The sequence below is a fragment of the Medicago sativa genome, chromosome 4, assembly GCF_051527215.1.
Source record: "Medicago sativa cultivar Bolivia chromosome 4, Bolivia_mono, whole genome shotgun sequence".
Classification (NCBI taxonomy): domain Eukaryota; kingdom Viridiplantae; phylum Streptophyta; class Magnoliopsida; order Fabales; family Fabaceae; genus Medicago; species Medicago sativa.
Genome location: NC_140752.1, coordinates 100,422,393 through 100,444,001, shown reverse-complemented (window position 1 = coordinate 100,444,001; position 21,609 = coordinate 100,422,393). Strand labels below are relative to the sequence as shown.

The 21,609-nt window shown below is 34.4% G+C and overlaps 3 protein-coding genes, 5 non-coding genes and 1 pseudogene across 9 annotated transcripts; 6 read left to right on the top strand and 3 right to left on the bottom strand.

Moving 5' to 3' along the window:
* Positions 1–525: 525 nt before the first annotated feature.
* Positions 526–4,238, top strand: LOC146934715 (uncharacterized). 2 transcript variants are annotated; one of them, XM_085706642.1, is made up of 6 exons: positions 526–621; positions 2,589–2,645; positions 2,756–2,774; positions 3,420–3,500; positions 3,596–3,700; positions 3,803–4,238. In XM_085706642.1, exons 2-6 carry the CDS (start codon positions 2,641–2,643, stop codon positions 3,917–3,919), a joined length of 327 nt encoding a protein of 108 aa, XP_085562768.1. In that variant the 5' UTR covers positions 526–621; positions 2,589–2,640; the 3' UTR covers positions 3,920–4,238. The 2 variants fall into 2 exon arrangements, with proteins under 2 accessions (XP_085562768.1, XP_085562769.1); XM_085706643.1 differs by having other exon boundaries at positions 526–1,716.
* LOC146934720 (small nucleolar RNA Z159/U59) lies at positions 751–836 on the top strand. The gene has a single exon (XR_015009267.1). It is a non-coding gene; the product is annotated as a small nucleolar RNA Z159/U59 (small nucleolar RNA).
* LOC146934719 (small nucleolar RNA Z159/U59) lies at positions 1,079–1,162 on the top strand. Its single transcript, XR_015009262.1, has one exon. It is a non-coding gene; the product is annotated as a small nucleolar RNA Z159/U59 (small nucleolar RNA).
* Positions 1,625–1,708, top strand: LOC146934718 (small nucleolar RNA Z159/U59). Its single transcript, XR_015009266.1, has one exon. It is a non-coding gene; the product is annotated as a small nucleolar RNA Z159/U59 (small nucleolar RNA).
* On the top strand, positions 1,998–2,081 carry LOC146934717 (small nucleolar RNA Z159/U59). The gene has a single exon (XR_015009264.1). It is a non-coding gene; the product is annotated as a small nucleolar RNA Z159/U59 (small nucleolar RNA).
* Positions 2,304–2,386, top strand: LOC146934716 (small nucleolar RNA Z159/U59). The gene has a single exon (XR_015009265.1). It is a non-coding gene; the product is annotated as a small nucleolar RNA Z159/U59 (small nucleolar RNA).
* Positions 4,239–8,079: 3,841 nt separating the features above from the next.
* Positions 8,080–9,746, bottom strand: LOC146934714 (F-box protein SKIP23-like). The gene has a single exon (XM_085708444.1). The coding sequence runs from the start codon at positions 9,585–9,587 to the stop codon at positions 8,367–8,369; it is 1,221 nt and encodes a 406-aa protein (XP_085564570.1). The 5' UTR covers positions 9,588–9,746; the 3' UTR covers positions 8,080–8,366.
* Positions 9,747–11,714: 1,968 nt separating this feature from the next.
* Positions 11,715–13,232, bottom strand: LOC146934713 (F-box protein SKIP23-like; annotated as a pseudogene).
* Positions 13,233–14,223: 991 nt separating this feature from the next.
* LOC146934712 (semialdehyde dehydrogenase family protein) lies at positions 14,224–17,810 on the bottom strand. Its single transcript, XM_085706656.1, has 7 exons — positions 17,124–17,810; positions 16,497–16,583; positions 16,350–16,394; positions 16,177–16,272; positions 15,984–16,085; positions 14,640–14,794; positions 14,224–14,551 (listed from the first exon to the last, which is right to left on the bottom strand). The coding sequence occupies exons 1-7, from the start codon at positions 17,694–17,696 to the stop codon at positions 14,470–14,472; spliced, it is 1,140 nt and encodes a 379-aa protein (XP_085562782.1). The 5' UTR covers positions 17,697–17,810; the 3' UTR covers positions 14,224–14,469.
* Between the last annotated feature and the right edge of the window lie 3,799 nt (positions 17,811–21,609).

Here is a 21,609-nt window from a genome sequence, read left to right as displayed (position 1 = left end):
TTTCAAGGAGAAAAATACAAGATAGGATTCTCCAATTATTTCCTCGTGTTTTCTCACCTACCAAATCAAAACCATGGATTGAACATGATCCTCATGTGACATGAGAGAGTGATTTTTCGAAGAAAAAAAATACAAAATATAAGATTGAATTGATGGTATTAGATTTGAGCAGAGTCTATGATGTCACGTCTTTAGATTTCATCGCCGCAATTGTAAAAGAAGACATTTTCTATTATTTTTATTCTATTGGTTCTTATTGTGTTACTTATTGAGTATTTTTTTTAATTAGGAATAATTGTCGCTACTTGTTTTTTTGTTTTAAATGTAATTTTGAAAATATGGTTACAGTTAAATTAGGAATCTGATAGGAGTGAGTATATTATTTGTGGGGGTATGAACGAAAATGGGGCTGAGTTGGATAAAAGTGGTTTTGGGCTGCGAATGGGCTCGTTGTTGACCCGTAAACTAGGGTTTTGATCCATCGTTGTCATACAAAACAAAGAATAACGCGATAGAACTTTGAACATAACTGAACTAGGGTTTAACATCAGTATAAAGAGTAGATCCGAATCGGTTCTCGAATTCCATTCATCTCAGATCTGCTTCTGCTTCTGCTTGGAGGTACGTTGCTTCCATTTTCTTCAACTTCATGCCTTTTAATTTCGAAACTTATTTCATTTTTGTTGAAATTAGGAATTGCTACTTCCACTTGTGTTATCTTTGATTTTCAATTTTCTGAAAAAAAAAAAAGTCTTTGAGGATGATGAAAACAACATAACTTTCGTTCTTCTGAGTAATCCATGCGGAAATTATATGGAGACCTGAACTGAATAGCCTTTGCTTATGTTTTCCATTTTTTGCGTTTTTTATTGTGATTGTTGTTTGGTTTCTTGTTCCAATTTTCTTTTAATTGTATTGGCTGTTTTAGTTGTTTATGTTAAGAATTTTCCCTTATAGGATAAGCTAATTCTTTTGTTTACTCCATAGGTCATGATATTCTGATGTTTTAATTTAGTGTTTTTGCTCCAAGGTTTTTAGCTGGTCTAGGCCTTCAAACCCCATTCAATAAGTTCAATAAGCCTCTGATGATGATTAAACTAATAACTTTCGTTCTTCCGAGTATTCCATGCGGAAAATATATGGAGACCTGAACTGAAGAGGCTTTCTTATGTTTTCCATCCCTGTTCTTGTGTTTTTTTTTTAGAATTGTTCAGGAGTCCCACATTAGTTGAGAGATGGCCTGTATATGTGTTGAATATGTGTTTATATAAGCGGGGGCTATCCTCCATGCCTCACAAGCTATGAAGCACGGACACTCTTTGTATTAGGTGTGTCCCGGTGTCGGACACGTGTCGTGTCTGACACCGACACCAACACTTGTAATTACACTTAATTATGCGATTTTTTAAAATTATTAGCCAGTGTCCGGTGTCCGTGTCCGTATCCGTGCTTCATAGCTCACAAGCCAGTTTTGTGGGGTTGTGTTAGGCCCAACCACAAATTCTAAGAAGAATATTTTTATTTTTTGTGATTTATTGTAGAAATTGAGCACACAGTTGCCTTGATTTTTGTTCCTATTTCCTCTTTTGGTGATTCTTGCCTTGGAGCACCACTTAAATGTAAAGCCTCTGAGGATGATCAAACAAATAACTTTCGTTCTTCTGAGTTGTCCATGCAGAAATTTTATGGAGACCTGAACTGAAGAGGCTTGTTAATGTATTTCTTCTCCTTTCCTTTCTGCCATGGCTTTCACATCCCATGTTTTACTATGATCTTTTTGTTGTTTTGCAATTTTACGGAGACCTGAACTGAATAGGCTTGCTAATGAATCAATTATGTTTTTGTTTAATTTGTTATTCACGATTTTCAGGATTTTTAATTTAGATTGATTTTATGGTATGATAGTTTCTTGTTTGCTCAAAGCTTTAATGCGAGTAGGTCTTGTTTAAGGTTATGTCGTGTTAAGTCTGTGCTATCCTGAAACCACCATTCAAAAATCCTCTGATGATGATCAAACAAATAACTTTCGTTCTTCCGAGTTGTCCATGCGGAAATTATATGGAGACCTGAACTGAAGAGGCTTTCTATTTTTTTCCTTCCCATTACCCTAGTGTCATATCCTCCTTCTCTTGTGTTTTTATTATGATTTTATAGTTGGACTTCATAATATATATCAAATTTTAGCAGTTGCTGTTTGGTTTCTTGTTTCAATTGGCTTTTTTTGGCACTTCTAGATTTACTATCTGTTATATATGTTCTGTCTTTTGAAATCTATCATGCCTTGAAAACCCCGCTTGAGTATAGCCTCTGAGGATGATCAAATTATAACTTTCGTTCTTCTGAGTTTAACATGCGGAAATTTCATGGAGACCTGAACTGAAGAGGCATACTTGTTTATTATTTCCCCTTCCTTTGTGCCATGGCTTCCAAATCTCTGTTTCAGTATGATATTGTTGTCCTTTGTAATTTTTTTTTGAAGAAGTTGTTGTCCTTTGTAATTTAATTTAGATTTTAGCCTTCAGCTCATTGCTTTCTTGTTACCTTTTATCATTTAATAACTGATTGATTTATGTTATTACTTTTTGCAGTTTCAACTTCATTAGAGGAATTTGGTAACTGCTTGCCACAGACTCTTCCAAAATGAGGTATGTATTCTCTTGCTGGTTATTTTGTGAAATTGAGATATATTATTATCATTATTTTTAAATTTTCAGTTGTCTAACATTTTTTGTTTTCTTGATTTTTCTTCTTGAAGCCGGCCAATGGAAGAAGATGTAAGCTACTTATTCTTTAATGATATTTTTTATCACAAGTTTTGCATTATGATCCTGATATGGATTGCATATCTGTTATGTTCTATTTAGTGCACATTTGGATTGACCTTGAGTTTGGCGGAATCTTGGTGTCACCTTGATTTTAACAGAAGCTACACTTGGAGTTTCAACAATATTGCAGTGCCAGCATGATTTAGTCAAACTCACAGTCAAGCTAAACATTTAAGTACTCAATATGCTCTATTTGTTTTGGCCTGATTCAGAATTGTGATTTCATCATATCTATGTTTTATCATTACATAACTTGGTAAAGGATTTTTAGTTTATGATGATTTCAAAATTTAGTTTATGTTGCTAAAAAAAATGTTCTGTTAATTTTGAAAGTCAGCTTTGTGTTGTGGCTATGTTTCTTAAAAATGAAATACTAATTTGTTTCTACATTTAGTAACACTACTTTTCTTTATTGAATTTAAGTTTTGCCATTTTTTTTTTTTTTTAAAAACAGAGGCCTGAAGTCCAGTCTTCTTTTTTCTTTCTTCATGCGTCACAATGGTTCTTACTGCACTTTGACTTTAATGTTAAATGGCTGTTTAAAGTTTAATATGCTTTATAATCTTGTCAAGCTGACATACTCAATTGTTACAGGCTGTCGGGAAGAATGAGGAAGAGGAATTCAACACTGGTCCACTATCTGTACTCATGATGAGTGTGAAAAACAACACACAGGTATTTTTTTTATACGACACACTCATAGTACTGTGTGTTCTTCTTGATCGGTGCTCAGAATGTTTTTGATGCTGATTTTACAAACACTTATGCAGGTTCTGATCAATTGTCGTAACAACAAAAAGCTTCTAGGCCGTGTCAGGGCTTTTGATAGACACTGCAATATGGTTCTTGAAAATGTCCGGGAAATGTGGACTGAGGTATGCGACATTTTGTTTATGCAAATTACTTCTCTACTTGGTACATTTGAATTTACTTTTCTGCTGGTGGCATATGCTAAATGTTCTGCTTGTATGTATCAGGTGCCTAAGACTGGTAAAGGAAAGAAGAAGGCTCAGCCAGTCAACAAGGATCGTTTCATCAGCAAAATGTTCCTTCGTGGAGATTCTGTCATCATTGTTCTTAGGAACCCCAAATAAGCTAGTATCTCCATCCCTCTGTTGAAGTAGTGGGCTCTTATTTTTGGCTTTGTTTTCTTGCATTATTGGTATGAAATATGGTTTAGACTGAAAGCCAAATTTTATTGAAACGTGGAGAAATTGGTGGAGGATCTTGATTTAGGTGTCGATGCTTCAGAACAAGATCAAACAAATTTGCGGATCTATTTTTCAATTATGTACATGTAGTGATGATGTATGAAATGGTTCGACTCTGGAATAGTTTAACTTTTACATGCGACTAATATGTTGTTACTCTCCTTCCTTATTATTTAAGCTCAATCTTCTCCCCGCTCCAAAAGTATAAGTAGTTTAGTATTGTTTGCTGGTTATGATAATGGTGAATATTTGATAAGGGTGTTTAAAAATTTTATTCTCTCTTTCAGAATCAGGTTTCCCTGCTGTGGAAAAAGGCCACAGTTACAGAGTTTCCAATCTCAGCTGTTCATCTCAGATCAAACGGTTGAGATTGAAAGCTGTGTGTTTCTAGTTAAAACAATCATGACCGTTCAATCATGATCGTACTGCTGTAATTGATTACAGCACTCTGCTGTTACAGCAGGGAATCCTGTTCCGAGCATCAAGTGTTTTATGTGATACGGAAATACCACTTAGTTGAAGGGAAAATTTCTTTCAACTAAGACCTGCGATGTTGTACGGAATGGAGTGTTGGACGATTAATAACCAACAAAATAATAAAATATGCACGACATAGATAAGGATGTTGCATTGGAGGTGTGGTAAGACTAGATGAGATAGAAATGACAACATTATAAAGATGATGGAAAATAGGCTTAGGTGGTTTGGAAATCTAGACAAAAGACCTATAGTTTTTGTAGTAACGAGAGTAGATCAGATATATAAGACAAACTATTAGGAAAAATGGTTTACAATAGAACATTATCTAGTAATTTGTTGCTGATCCAACTTAGTGGGGAATAAGACTTTTGTTGTTGTGGTTTCCATTCTGAGCGAAATTATGTGACAGGGAACTTGCCTTACTAGAAGAGAAAAAAAACAAGTTTAATGATTTATAATTGCTAGCCTTGGTCCTATAATTACCACCCGTATGAACTTGATGATGCTGTTAGAACCAAAGACTCTTGGAAATAGTAAACTTGGCGGGTTCAGCGAGAGAGAAATAAGGTGCCAAAACACATTTATCACCAATCTTCTCAAAATCTTGCAAGCAGCACAATGACTCTCTGAGCTGAGTTTGTCAACTCAGCACATGGTTTCATATGCTCAACATTGATCTCACATATTGGTTAATTATGTAAGGCTTAAATAGTTGGCGTGTTTTTGCTTTTAGTTCCTGTATCTATTTTTGTTGCGAAACATCCTTTGTATTTTGTTAACTTTTTGGAATTGGTCCCCTAACGTCAATTTTCGTTAAAAAAAAATTGTGCTGGCTAACAGGGGCACACATGTCACTTGCTGAATTGACAAAACACGCTTATGTCGCATGAGAGATGATAAGTGACTAGATTTGAGGTACCAAAACCAAAAACGCAAAATTGCAGAGGGATGAAATTGAAAAAACGTAAACATCAAAATTTAAAATTTAAAAACTAGACCTTCGTCATCCCTCTATTTTTTCTTCTTCATCTCCAACCCCAATTTATTCATATGCAATTTCAGCCTCACCAAAACAAACCATGTCTTTTTCCTTCAAATTCATATGTTACCATTTATTTATCATCATATTACATGTCTTTGCTGCAACACAAATTTTGTCATTGTCAAAGCATAATTCCTCATTCAACAATTTTCTAGACAATGCCAAGAGTCCTAAGGTTTATGATTGGATGATCAATATCAGAAGGAAGATTCATGAGAATCCAGAATTGGGTTATCCATAATTGAAAAGATGCATGCGTGTGGTGATGATGCTCATGTTACCATGCTACTTGGTGCTGCAAAGATTCTCAAACAACATTAGAAAGATCATACAAGTGAGATCTTTAATTTGTCTTCGCTTCTTTATTTTTGTTTCCTTTATGTTCGATTCTGCTTAATTAAGTAGTTGGGGCTTGAGTGGTTAACGAGAGGCAATTAAAGTCTAAAGATAGCATAAACCCTTATGGACATGTCATAAACTTTCTCATCAAACAATGTATGCATCAATTACTTTCTCATCTGTTAATGAAAAAAGAGAACTAACAATATATAGAATAGTAGCATAAATTCATTGGTGTCTAGCTGGGGACACTGCATAAACCTCGCAACTGAGAAGTAGCTGAAGATTCAGACTTCCCTTCCCCAATGTCCTAATGTTGGCTGACATTATATTGTAAAGATGTCATTTTGTAACAACCAATACGATTATCAAGTAAAATATTCAGGTATGAGTTGGAAGCATCATGCATGAGGAACATTAACAAATAATGGTGAGGTAGCTAAGATCCAAATCAAGATGATATAATTGCGTACAGACAGGTGACATTCGAGGAACATAAATATTCTTCTTGTCTCCCATAATTGGTTACTTCTTTTGCTATATATGAAATGAAAAATCCAAACACTAAGCTTCTTTTCTCTAAGAAAACAATGGCAGTCATAGAAACAAATATAAAGAGCTCTCTGCATATTCGCAGCAACAGCTTACCCCTCCACCTCACCCTCTTATATCACAATTTGAGAACAAATTGCAAAGATTGAAGAGTTCTGTAGGTGACTTTTCAGCTTCATCATCTTTGGTATGCAACAAACTTAATGGCATGCAGGATTTGCTTGACTGCATCGATAAGTTCCTTCAATTTCCAATTGAACAACAAGCCTTAGCACAAAAGTGCAATGAAAAATGTGTTGATGACATACTAGAAAGGTCTCTTAGAATATCGGATATCTGCAGCACAACCAAAGGTTGCCTTTCACTATCAAAGGAAAACATTCAAGAACTACAGTTGGTCATCAGAAGAAAGAGAGGAGTTGAAACTGGATTCACAGTTGAGGGTGGAGAAGACATTGTTTGAAGGAAGTGGGTTTTTACTTTTAGGGCGCAATGTATGAAGGATTGGGCAGGGAAGGTATGAAGAAGAAAGAAAGAACAGAGAGAGGAAGAAGGTGGAAAGATTGGTTTTTAAATTTCAAAATTCGATGATTACGTTTTTTAATTTCATCCCTATGTAAATATTTGTTTTTGGTTTTAGTCCCTCTAATAACCACCACTTATCATCTCTCATGCCACATAAGCATGTTTTGCCAACTCAGCAAGTGACACGTATGCCTTCGTTAGCCAGCACAACATTTTTTAACCGAAGATGACGTTAGGGACCAATTCCAAAAAGTTAACAAGATACAAGGGCTGTTTTGCAACAAAAAAAGATACAGGGACTAAAAGCAAAAACAGGCCAACTTACTAGGACCTTTTACATATTTAAGCCATTATATAACTATTTAATATTTCTAATAATTACCTCAACAATATATTTTGGCCGGATTGATGTTTCATCAGGGATAGAAGAAATTAATATTTTTCAAATGTTGGGACAAGTTACCCTGTCGGGGAAACATCTTTTTAGTACCATGATAAGTTAAGTTTACCTGATTAAACTGATCCCTTGTGAGAGGTATATGTCTAACTCAAAAATTAGCATATTGTATAATCAAGTTTTTTGTTTGGTACAAAATGACCTTCTGCATTATTGGCTATTCATTCTTTCAGTAAAAATTTGTTGCTATGACTAAGTAAAAGATGTTGGTTTAATACAATTGGTTTTGTAGCTTTTGCGATAGAACTGACAGCATTTGTCAATGCCCGAATGTGGCGGGACAAGAATAGTGTTACCCTTAAATGGAAGAGTTACATTGAGAATACCATAATTTTGAAAAATCTAAATCAACATTGCTTGGAACATTTCTGCTAAGGATCTAGAAGTGGAGTTTTTTTTGGAGTAGCTTTTAATTAAGAAAAAAGAAAGTGATGATACTATTCAAAATAAGAAAGCAACAACAGTAACAAAGTAAAAATGAACAAAAGCCATAAACCATATATAACTTGGTTATTTACTAACATAGTATGAGCAATTTAATAAACCAATGCACAGGATCCCTTTCATTCAAATTATGATACAACGAAAAAGAATACACAACTCAGCTTTGTTTTTTCATTGCCAAGTGTTGAAGAAAGTGATAGAAGATTCATTGAAAAAAATCACACATATGAGGAGTGAGAAACAAGAATCACTTGGTAATTACCAAGTAAAACTCTTTATAATGTATTAAACAAGAGCAATTAAAGGAATTGAAAAGAAAAAAATATCAAGTCTTCTAGGAAAGAGAACACTTTTGGCAACTGTCATATTGTCAGGACATAAATAGTAGTAAAAGATTAAACAAAGTCTAGGAATTGAAACAAAATATTAATAATGTATCAACAAGAATAGTACTAGGAATTGAAACAAAATACCAAGATAAGATAATCTTTTTATGAATGCTGCAGCATTTTAACGATCCAGTCCGGAGGTGGCCAGAACAAGTTGGAGTAATCAGGATAATCGGACAAAGGAGAAAGTCTGCGTTGATCCAAGTGAAAAACACACATCCCACAAAGCATATTGTCAAAATAGTTGAAGGCTTCACAAGTGAAGATTACACAATTCCCTTTGGCAACAGACAAATCCGAAGCAGTAGTAGAAAATGAATATTCATTCCCCAAGAACAAAATTCTATTCCCTAAACTCGTCAACTTTACCCATTTCTTATGCTTCTCATTGAGCGTGAACACATCAAGCCTTAGACCATCCTCACCCGGGAACCCAAATCCATGAAAGTCATAGATGTCCACTAGCAACAACTCACCTTCACTCTCTACCAGGAATTTCATGTCCCCTCCATCCACATGTTTAGCCACCTGTTGCACACTAAAGTCCGCTGCTCCATAAGCAAATGTCCGACCAATTTTATTGACTATATAAATCCGCTCTTTAAAAACACATATGTCTACAAAGTGTGTTGACATGCGGGGCATCAGTTCCCAATGTTTCTTGCGGCTATGAAATAGGGTCGGATGTCCATTACTGTTCAATTCACAGAGAGCAAGAGGTTTATTTCCATGGCATGTGACAGCAGCAACCTTTCTTCGCACCTTTTTTCTCAGCTTCTCCCTTATTCTAAACAGCTCCTTTTGTTGATGTAACAACATGAGATGGCGGGTATCAGACCCTTGTGAAATGGTCGGTATGGTCCGTTCTTTGTTGCTACTGTCAATGATAAAGTTGGTTCCTAAATGCACGACGTCAGACAATTTGTTGAAGTCAAGCACGTAAGGGAAGTCATAAGGAGAAGGCGAGAATTGTGGACGGAGTGGGTGGAAGAGTTGTGTTTCTCCGCGTGAGTTTTTGGTAATTCTAATCAACCAAGGATGGAGGGGGATTTTTTGTTCTTCTTGTTGTTGTGCTGGTGGTGGTTTGATGAGGAAGATGACGTGTTTAGAGAGGGATCTCGTGGAAAAACTTGGTAATTTGAAGGGTAAAATCTGATGGTGGTGATTTGAGATGGAAGATCGGCGCCACATGGAACAAACCGATCGAAAGCGAATGAGATCGAGATCTTTATCGAATAGTTGCGATATCAGATTGACAAGATCAGTTGGAAGTTCAGACCAATCTACCTCTGCCATGGAAGCTGCTATTCTTTTCTTTTCCATAGTCAAAATTCAAAAAAACCCTAGCAGAGAAACTGCTCCACTGTTGAAATTCGGTGTCATTCACACCAAATATTTAAACGCTTTTAAGTGGGCCTTTTTTTTCTTTCGCAAATGTTTCGTAGACACCTCTGCAATCCCTCCCCCCTTTTGACACATGCCTATGTAGCAAAATATTATGACTCAGCTTAAGGGTCTGTTTGGTTCGAGAATTAGGAGGGGAGATTTTAAAATTATTTTGCTGTTTTACCCTTAAAATTAATTAAATAAGGATAATAAAGTAACGAAATAAAGGATAATAAAGTAACGAAATAATAACTATGCAATTGATAACAATATGATGTAGACGATGAAATAATGAATTAGTAATAGGGTTGTTACAAGGATTAATAAAAGTTGTTTCAAGGAAAAATTGTTAATAATATGAAATAAAAGTTGTTACAAGAAAAAATTGTTAATAATATGAAATAAAAGTTGTTACAAGATAATATCACCTATAACCTAATAATAGTAATAGTTGTTTCAAGGATAATATAACATAATAATAATAATAAATGTTGTTACAATGATAATTTTGACCGTGCAATAAAATTTGCTCCTCTCCCCTCCCCTTCTAAAAATTGAACCAAAACTTCAAATTAAACATCTCCCCTCCCCTCCAAAACTCTCGAACCAAACGGACCCTAAATAAAAATAAATGAATAAAACAAAACATGAGAACGAAAAAACTGGGAAAGGTTTGTTTCGTGGGCTTAACTCAGTGGTAAGGACAGTGTAGGTCAGGGTTCAAACTCGGCCACCACACAAAAAAAAAAAAAAAACAGGAAAAGGTTTGAGAAAAGGAAAGAGAGATCGTTGTCGCCTAACCCTCACAGAGCACATCATGGTTGCCATAACATTCATCCATCTACAAAAGCTTCATTTTTATTTTCTTTCTGACTCTGCTTCCTTCCCTTGCAGTTTGTTTCAAAAGTGACTTTCAAAATCTTCTTATTTCCATTAGGACTTTAAACTTGTTTTTTTAGCAATCTACATCATATATAGTAATTTCTTATGCTGTTATTCTACTTTGTTATTATTTAAAGTCAATCTTCTCCCCGCTCCAAAAGTATAATTAATATTAGGCACACACATAGTTTAGGATTGCTTGCTCAAACCTACCTAAATTTCAAATATTATAATAACTATTTAATATTATAATCTTCTCCCCGCTCCAAAAGTATAATTAATATTATGTAAATATTGGTTAATTATATAACTATTTAATATTCCTAATAATTACCTCAACAATATATTTTGGCCGGATTGATGTTTCATCAGGGATAGAAGAAATTAATATTTTTCAAATGTTGGGACAAATTACGCTGTCGGGGAAACATCTTTTTACTACCATGATAAGTTATGTTTACCTGATTAAACTGAGCCCTTTTGAGAGGTATGTGTCTAACTCAAAAATTAGCATACTTGTATAATCAAGTTTTTTGTTTGGTACAAAATGATTTTCTGCATTATTGGCTCCTCATTCTTTCAGTAAAATTTTGCTATGACTAAGTAAAAGATGTTGGTTTAACACAATTGGTTTTGTAGCTTTTGCAATATAACCAACAGCTTTTGTCAATACCCTAATGTGGTGGGACAAGAATAGTGCTACCCTTAACTGGAAGAGTTACATTGAGAATACCATAATTTTGAAAAATCTTAATCAACGATGCTTGGAACATTTCTGCTAAGGCATCTAGAGATGGAGTTTTTTCTAGAGTAGCTTTTAACTAAGATAAAAGAAAGCAATGCTACTATTAAAGATAAGAAAGCCATAACAGTAATAAAGTAACAAAGAACAAAAGCCATAAACCATATATACTTAGTTATTTACTAACATAGTATGAGCAATTTAATAAACCAATGCACACGATCCTTTCATTCAAATTATGATACAACGAAAAAGAATAGACAACTCAGCTTTGTATTTTCATTGCCTAGTAGAGAAGAAAGTGTTAGAAGATTCATTGAAAAAAATCACACATAGGAAAAGTGAGAATCAATTATCACCAAGTAAAACTATTTATAATGTAGCAAACAAGAGCAATACAAGTCTTCTGGGAATTGAAAAGAAATAAAAAATACCAAGTCTTCTAGGAAAGAGAACACTTTTGGCAATCACTGTCATATTGTCGGGATATATATAGTAGTAAAAGATTAAACAAGTCTAGGAATTAAAACAAAATATTAATAATGTATAAAACATGAACAGTACTAGGAATTGAAACAAAATACCAAGATAAGATAATCTTTTTAAGAATGCTGCAGCATTTTAATGATCCAGTCCGGAGGTGGCCAGAACAAGTTGGAGTAATCAGGATAATCAGACAAAGGGAAAAGTTTGTGTTGATCCAAGTGAAAAATACACATCCCACAACGCATATCATCAAAATAGTTGAAGGCGTCATCAATGAAGATGACACAATTCCCTTTGGCAACAGACAAATCCGAAGCAGTAGTAGAAAATGAATATTCATTCCCCAAGAACAAAATTCTATCTCCTAAACTCATCAACTTGACCCATTTCTTCTCCTTCTCATCAAGCGTGAACACATCAAGCCTTAGACCATCTTCACCCGGGAACCCAAAACGATGAGTGTCATAGATGTTCACTAGCAACAACTCACCTTCACTCTACCAGGAATTTCATTTCTCCTCCATCCACATATTCAGCCACTAGTTTGACACTACAGTCAGCTCCAAAAGCAACTGTCCGACCAATTTTATTGACGGCATAAAACCGGTCTTTAAACACGCAGATGTCTACAAAGTATTTTGGCATGCAGGGGATTACCTTCCAACACTTTTTGTTTTTGTGGCAATGGCACAGTACCAGATTGCCTTCATAGCTCAACCTGCCGAGAGCAAGAGGTTTATTTCCATGGCATGAGACAGCAACAACCTTTCTTCGCCCCATATTTATTCTCACTCCCTTTTTTCTCAGCTTCTCCCTTTTTCTCAGCAGCTCCCTTTGATAATGTACCATCCTGCGATGGCGGATATCAGACCCTTGTGAAATGGTCAGTTCTTCTTCGTTACTGTCAATGATGAAGTTGGTTCCCAAATGCACGACGTCAGCAAATTTGTTGAAGTCAAGCACGTAAGGGAAGTCATAAGGAGAAGGTGAGAATTGTGGGCGAAGTGGGTGGAAGAGTTGTGTTTCACCGCGTGAGTTTTTGGTAATCCTAATCAACCAAGGACGGAGGGGGATTTCTCGTTCTTGTTGTGGTGGTGGTGGTTTGATGAGGAAGAGGATGTGTTTAGAGAGGGATTTCATGGTAAAACGTGGTAATTTGAAGGGTAAAATCTGATGGTGGTGATTTGAGATGGAAGATCGGCGCCACATGGAACAAACCGATCGAAAGCTAATGAGATCGAGATCTTTATCGAATAGTTGCGATATCAGATTGACAAGATCATTTGGAAGTTCAGACCAATCTACCTCCGCCATGGAAGCTGCTATTCTCTTCTTTTCCATCTTAAAAAAACCCTAGCAGAGAAATTGCTCTACTGTTGAAATTTGGTGTCATTCACACCATAAATTGCTTTTTTGACATACAAAACTTCCTAAAAACACAGAAATGACATTTTTGCCCCCAACGGTAGTTAACTGCCGCTGATACCAACCCTACTTAAAAAAAAGTATAGAAAAAATCAGCGGCGACCGCTACAATATAATAGAAACCAAACAACTGATCTAGCTAACAGAGAACACAGAATCTTTGACCACTTTATACTAAACTCATATTCATTCATTCTCTCTATATATAACTTTTGAAATTTTCCTTCTTCACCATCAACTTTATTTAAAATTAACTGCTATACTAATCTTGAAATTGAATTGCAAAATGGCTTCACTGATACTTTTATTTTCAGAACTTGTTAGGAACCATGAGTGGAATGCTACAGCTTTATTAGCCGCATATTCTCCATCTTCTTTTCCTTCTTCTTTTTCTTCTTCATGTGCTTCTGCTGCTGAGAGAAAATAGTTCAAAGATGAGGAAGCTCTGTCATAATAATCAAAAAACAAATTTGATGCTCCACGGTAGTTAACTACCGCTGAAGTTTTTTTTTTTTTTTTTAAGTTGTGTTGGTATGCAGCGGTAGTTAACTACCGCCGGATTTCGGTACCGTTAGGGGCAAAAGTGTCATTTTCACGTGTTTTTAGGAAGTTTTTGTAAAGGTTAGCAGCAAGTACCACGAGGGTACTATGTTTAAATGAATCATTTGGATTGTGCATCGTGTACTGCAATTATGTATGGTCGTTGTTTTTTTTCCTCTGCACCTTCCAGACCAACAAGAGGCAATTATTCTGAGTGAGTTTGCGCCAAAATGTGTTCTTCAGTTTATTGTTCTTAGAAAATGGAAAGGTGAAAGAAAGATTGGAGGGTGTGGAATGTCAAGTTACAATTGAAGCTTTACCACCGTGACTCCTGAATATTGATTCCAAACTCGTAATTTGTTTTGAAGTACATACAATATCTATCTTTGATTTATTGATTAATTGTTGATATTACTCTCCAAAAAGAATTACTCACTTTAGAAGGGCTGAATTCATATATTCTCACTCCTGAGATCAAGGAGAATGTATTGGGTGATATTTTCATGCCATAACCAATGCTTGTTATTCATTCCACAGGAGCGGATTACAGAAAGTGTGCAAATAATCAAGGCCATGACAAAAATGTGTTCAAGCTAGTGAGTGTATTATCACATCCTTGAAAAATTCCTCTGACTAGCTAAACCTTACAAAACCAAAGAACTACCACTTCCAACTAGGAGATACAAAACTGATTCAAAAGTAACTTGGAGGTACCAACTCAGCGAAACCTTGACATATTAGAACTCATAGCAACAACTCGGCGATCTGGATTGCGTTAAGTGCAGCTCCCTTGCGAATTTGGTCCCCACATATAAAAATGTCCAACCTGCGTGTATACATATTCATGTAAAATGATTATGAATAAGTGTAAAACTAATTGAAAACTGATAATATATTGCCACAGAATAAATTACCCTTGATTCCCATCCTGAGATAGGTCACGGCGAATCCTGCCAACAGCAACATCGTCCTTATTTGACACTTCCAATGGAGTAGGAAAATTATTGGATTCACGGTCATCAATAACCACTACACCCGGAGCATTCTTCAAAATATCTCTTGCAGTGTCCTGAGGATATTAAAACCAAAGAAATTCAGATGTGAGATCTTAACTTTAGCATGATTGTTTCCACTAAAAATGTATTTCCTTGTCCTACATGACCATATGAATGTGGGCATGACATGAAAAAACAGGACCCTGCTTAAAATTGTATAGGCCTATAGGGGCCACCATTCCATATTCAAACATGAAATACACAGAAATGTTACAACTATAAACACACACCAGCAGTATACGCCAAAACTTAAAATTGTATAGGACTATAGGAGCCACCATTCCATACTCAATCAACATAAACACACACCAGCAGTATACGCTAAAACTATAAATATATAAATAAAGAAATATTATATGCACTGCGTTTTTCAAATTTGTTGACATGCCTGAATTTGTTACTTAATCAAAAAAGACTTGTGAGGAGAATTGTTTATACATATATGATAAAGCCTGAATATAATGCAGATAAAGCCTTAGAAATCCTGCATAACTTATGCATGATGACAAGTGAAACATCACTTAGCCCTAAAACTAATTTTAGCAACACACAATATGTCACAACTAATTTGTTGATTTCCCTTATAATCACCCTATATCAAAAGCCCTTTATCTTGAGATTCTGAAACCAACCCTCCTTAGTCAACCATACAAGAAACACGAAGTTAATACAAAGGAACTAAATATAAATGACCACTTAGCCCTAAAACTAATTCTAGCAACACGCAATATGTCACAACTAATTTGTTGATTTCCCTTATAATCACCCTATATCAAAAGCCCTTTATCTTGAGATTCTGAAACCAACCCTCCTTAGTCAACCATACAAGAAACACGAAGTTAATACAAAGGAACTAAATATAACTGACCTCATCAACAAACTTCAATAATGGAATTCAAACAGTTAACCCTCAACTTAACTAAATGAGTATTCAATAAATTTTATGAGCACGTATTGTACCAATTTGAATCCCAATCCAAACCATCAGATACCAAAGAACACACATTTTCTTTGCCTCATTTTTGGAGGGGGAAATATTACCGAGTCCGATATAAATTAAATATTTTTAAAAATGGAATAAATCAGTTGTGAGCCAGATGTACTGGATTTGGAATACAATAGCATCCTTTGTTTTTCAAATGAAAAGGCATGCAATTTTTCAGCTACAACAACATAAAGACAAATTAAATTAGTAATAGTTACCTCATCAAGGGGTCTCTCGAATTGAAGATTCACACTCTCTGCATGAGCCCGCATGACGGGTACTCGTATACATGTAGCAGTTACTTTGACATCCTTGTCATTCTGAAAGGAAAAAAAGTACAGTGAAATAAGTTACAAAGAATGTCATAATGTGATAAAAATAAAAATAAAAACAATAAACAAGACGACTTACCCAAATTTTCCTTGTCTCCTTGACCAGTTTCATTTCTTCTTCATTATATCCGTTCGAAAGAACAGATGCATTGTGTGAGAACAAATTAAAAGCATACTGCAAAACAGAAAATTCATCAGAAAGCAGTTCCTGAACTTCAAAATCATTAGAGATGCACAAAGAGCATAACATACCTGTCGGTTAAATATTTTACATGTTGGTGGTTTTCCTTCCAATACCTTAAAAGTCAAAAAACAAAACCTTCAATTTGAGATCAAAGACTAGCAAACCAGTTTTTCCTCACATAAGTTCCCAATACTAGAATATGAGATAGATCAAACCTCTCGAGTCTGCAGCTCAAGCTCTTCCATTGCAGCAGCACCAGCTCCACTAGCCGCCTGATAGGTACTAACAACCATACGCAACACCTGTAGCATTTATCAAATCAAACAAAGAGAGTAAATAAACCATACAAAGCACACAAACTAATAAATCACACTAAAAAATGGCACCTAAACCCTACCCCCATCAAACACTATACACCATAAGTGTAAGTTTAATTTCACTTATATATGAGGCAAAACTGATTTCAGGTGTGCAAAATTGATTTTGAAATGTTTGGATGTCCCTGAATAGAATATATTTACTCTTTAGAATTGATTCTGAGTTGAAGCTAGAACAGAAAATACCACGTGAATATTCTACCGTAGTAACCAAGTTTTTGCCTCTAGAATTGATTTCTAGCCTCAGATTTACATGCATATCCAAACATAAATAGTAAATCATCAAACTCACTTTCAGCCAGAATCAATTTTACAAAGTGAAATAATTCAAAATCATTTTATGTCAGCTAACCAAACACGCTCTACATAAATTGACAAATTGTAAACATGAAAAATACCATTTTTCAATAAGACAATTGATTGAATTCAAGAATAAGTAACGAAATCAAGCGAAAAAGAACGAACCTTGGCATGTCGATGAAGAGGGGTAGCAGCCATTAAACAAATAATAGTAGAACAATTAGGATTAGCAATGAGAGCACCTTTTCCCATTCCAAACTTAATCTTCTCCATTGCTTCTGGATTCACTTCAGGTATCACCAACGGAACATTCTCATCCATTCGAAAAGCAGAGCTATTATCAACAACTATGGTTCCACGATTCACCGCAATTGGACCAAACTCTTTACTGATTGACCCACCTGCGCTGAAGAGAGCAATGTCGACGCCGTCGAAACTCTCCGCCGTCAGCTCCTCCACCACGTACTCTTTATCTTCGAAGGTCATGCGGCGGCCGGCGGAGCGCTTTGATGCGAGCATTTTGATGGAGCTGTATGGGAAGTCGCGGTCGGAGAGGACGGAGAGAAACTCTTGGCCGACGGCGCCGGTGACTCCAACGACGGCGATGGTGGGTGCGTTTTCTTGGAGGGACATTCGGACCCGACCCGGAGCGGATGCATAATTGGGTTTGGGTCGGGTAGTTGGGAGGGTGGCGGAGAGAAAGGTGTTTTGGCGTAAGAGAGAGAGTGAAGAAGCCATTGATTGATTCGTGTGGGTTTAGAGTGCGACTCTTTCTAGAGAGAGAAAGAAGAGAGGGTTTTTACTTGACTTTATAGTGAGAGAGAGAGAGAGAGAGAGAGATGTTGGGACAGTGAAAAGAACAGAGGATAGAAGACAACTTAAAACAAGTGCCACAAGGGTAAAATGGTCTTTGTATAAAGATTAGAGAAGGCAAATTTGATTTAGATCACCAAAAAGGGTGAATAATGAAATCACTTATGTCACACACACACACAGAAATATACACATATAATTTATGTTTTACTAACATGAAGCATAAAGATGATCATAAAAAAAAAGTTAATCACAAAAAAAAAAGTTAAACTACATAGCTTAAAAATTTAATAAGCATAGTTTTCCCTACCATCTACCGTGGTTCTACTCGACTTAAGAGATTAATTTTTGCAATTGAAAGTAGATGATATTCAATTCACACAAAAAAAAAATCAATCGGTAATATCTTGTTTAACAAAAAGTATAAAATATGTTTGGATAAATTAATTCAAGTAGTTTAAAGCTTATATATTTATTTTTCAACTTGGATTTTGTTATCTCGATTGAAAAACTTAAATATTAAATTGATATATATTTGCTATGTTATTTCATATTTATAAACTAGATTACCACCAAAAAAATATTTATAAACTAGATTAATCGTTAATTTTACTAATACTATACATTCAATCACATCGCTTGTAACTATATGATTAGAAGGTAGTTTTTTCTCTTGATAAGATTAGAAGGTAGTTTATGACCTATCTATATTTTTTGGGTTAAATATGTTTTTGGTCCCTGTAAAATTGGAAACTTCTAAGTTTAGTCTTTACTTAATTTTAATAGTTTTTTTAGTCCTACAAAAAAAATTACTTCTAATTTTAGTCCCAGCTCAACCAAAATTTGTTTAATTATCCTTAAACTCTTAAATTTTTGAACAATTTTTTTGAGACAAGTTTAGAACACTATGAAAGGTTCAATTACTAAAATTTAGAATTTTTTAACATAAAACAAAGCCATAATACAAAGTATTTAAAAGACCTCAATTTTATAGGGACTAAAAACGTTTTTTTTTTTTACCGAACAAGCCATAATACAAAGTATTTATATTTAGATTTCACACTCAATCATTGTTATGTTCATAGAATTATTCAAACCAAATACAAAGTATTATATTACAACTACTACATTTTAGGTAACATTTTTTTTAAGGAGGAGTGATATTTGTACAACTCTTTAGAACAACTTTATTGACAACTTTGTTTTTCTTTCATTTGATTGGTCAAAAACAATAGAGAGAGAAAAAGGAAGAGAGAGAATAAAAACATGATGTGAGTATAAGAGAGAAAGTTATCAAAAAATTGTTAGAAAATGATTGTACAAATATCATTTCTCTTTTTAAGGGAGACATTGTCTATGAAACCAATAAAACTGCTCAATTATTGTTGTCTCCACTACTCTATGCGATTCAGATTGAGATATGTTGCACTAACACCTGGTTTTACAATTTTTTTTTTTTTTTTAGAACACTGCGCTTATTCCACTTGGTGTTTGGATGAACTCACACATATCCTCCCAATATTATTTGGAAAAGTGGCAATTGATCATAAACTCAAGGAAGCAATGAGGAGCAAAAGAAAGAAATTAGTAATTACCTAACCGAAAATATTCTTTAGATTTTGCATAAATAGGACAATGATTGTTAATAATTGATTCGTAAAAATTTGATGAAAAAATTCTCATTCTTTCTTTGATTCATAGTCTCTAAGTACTTGTACTTAAACTCTTTCTCGTTTCCATCTTCTTTTACATAAATTGATCATGTACTAAGTGTATACATTGTACTATTTCATTGTACAACATGTTAGGAACACACGATTAATTGAAGTGTATTAATATTTGTACAATAAATTATAAAATTATAATATTAAGTGATAAATATTTCCTCCATGACTTCTTTTTCTGTTATATTATCACAATTATTCTTCATTTCATTGACCAACTTATCCGTTTTTGAAAAAAATTCACAGATATTTTCATCCTTGCGTTGTTCAATTAGCTCAAACTGTCTTCTAAATTGGATCTGCTCCTTCATATGTTGAGCATAATTTTCCAAGCTTCCTTTGTTGTTATAGCATGGAATTTTTTTCAAGATCCGGTAGTTCCTCATATTGACTTATTATAAATAAAGCTTTTTAATTGAGTAACTTTTCCTCAACTTTTGACGTTTCTTCCTCTGTTGGTTCAGCCAAACCGTTCTCTAGGTTGTTAAAATTGAGTTTTAACTCATAAAATCTTCCGATTTCAAAATATTTAGGTATACATTTTGAGTTTAATCGCTTATAAAATCAAATTTGGATAAAAATGGAGTTGAACCTGATTTTACCGAAGTTAATACATAGTAAACTCTCTGAAATTGTATTAGCAAAAAAAAAAAAACTTTGAAATCGAACAGAAACTGAAGAAATTGACTCGATCTTACCCACTTTTGTAGATATTAATTTTTGCTTTTTTGGATAGGTTTAACTTTTAATAACTTTAGAAACATTAGAAACTCTTGTTTTTTGATTTTTTTTTTGTGGGGATGTTTTTATGATTTTGTGGGGTAATTTAAGTAGTTTGATACAAGTTTATGAGCATGCTACTTTAATATGAGGCAAACTTGTATGAGTTTTACAAGTCAATTCCACCTAGGTAAAATGAGTTGACGTAAAAATTCGGGTTCAACAATCTTGCTCTACAATATTTCCTTAAGCACTGGATTATAAAATGTAGTTCCATCAAACTTCAAAATTGTTGATTGGATTTGCTTCAATCTTAGTTCAACTTGGCTTTGGATAGCATTTATTTGCATTGTTGTCAAAATCCCAACTTAAATCCTAAAATTCAGGATTTTGCGATTTTCTTCACCTTCAACGACTTAAATCCATAGTAAAATCCCAAAATAAGCAAAATCCACCGATTTTGATTGCGATTTTACAATATTTTATAAACTAAGTCATTTATGACTATAAACCATTTATAATATATATTTAGTATTATTTTTTTTGGTAAAATCCATCGATTTTGATTGCTATTTTACAATTTCCTATATCGATTCTACAAAAGTCCTTGAGTAAAATCCTTCGATTTTGATTGCGATTTTACGAGTCCCGATTTTGCTATTCTCTTTCGACCTGAAGTAAAGTCCCGATTTTGACAACTTGTTTATTTGCAATTAAAATTGTCTTATATATGATAAAACAGGGAACTTGATGAAAAACTAAACTCAAACAATACTTAATTTCACACAGAATTTAAACACAGTTTGTTTGCATAAGGAACTTTATTGGAGTCTCCCTTTTGTAATTATCTCGTGAGATTTATCCTACTTCGTTTTCAATCATGCTGCTGAATTGACACCCTGCTATGGTTGAGCTAATGCTTGTACATTGAATCACTGAAAGAGTATGTGATGTTAGTTATTGTTTTCTGAAAACTCTGGACACTTAGAAAAGGCATTGAAGAGAAGAATTAGTTGGAATTGATTCCAAATTGGTGGTTCTGTTCAAATTGTCGTAGACTTGACTGATAATAATTGCTCACACTTAAATTGTAGGACAATGAATCCAATGATGACTTATTCATGAGAAATTTCCTTGAAGCCTCTGTTAAAGCTTAACCACCAATATTGTAGTGATAATTCAAATCATTCATAAAATCAAGGACCAAATTCTACCAAAAAACCACACTTGACAAATAAGTGATCCACATCTTCATTCATTCTGCAACCTCCCGTACACAGTTGAGCAAATTATCCTTGGTAGGAATACGATTAAGACGAAGCCCCCAAATAAAAATGTTAACAACTTTGGGAGGAACTATTTTGTCCATAAATTGTTAGAACTTTCTACTTGAA

What these genes read in the sequence shown, in the direction of transcription:
- LOC146934715 (XM_085706642.1), top strand. An exon ending in GTGTGAAAAACAACACACAG is followed by an intron (nt 3,501 to 3,595) that starts GTATTTTTTTTA and finishes ACACTTATGCAG; the next exon opens with GTTCTGATCAATTGTCGTAA. An exon ending in TCCGGGAAATGTGGACTGAG is followed by an intron (nt 3,701 to 3,802) that starts GTATGCGACATT and finishes TGTATGTATCAG; the next exon opens with GTGCCTAAGACTGGTAAAGG.
- LOC146934714 (XM_085708444.1), bottom strand. Translation starts at nt 9,587, where the DNA reads ATGGAAAAGAAAAGAATAGCAGCTTCCATGGCAGAGGTAGATTGGTCT.
- LOC146934712 (XM_085706656.1), bottom strand. Translation starts at nt 17,696, where the DNA reads ATGGCTTCTTCACTCTCTCTCTTACGCCAAAACACCTTTCTCTCCGCC. An exon ending in TTGAGCTGCAGACTCGAGAG is followed by an intron (nt 16,395 to 16,496) that starts GTTTGATCTATC and finishes TTGACTTTTAAG; the next exon opens with GTATTGGAAGGAAAACCACC. An exon ending in AGGAGACAAGGAAAATTTGG is followed by an intron (nt 16,086 to 16,176) that starts GTAAGTCGTCTT and finishes TTTTCCTTTCAG; the next exon opens with AATGACAAGGATGTCAAAGT.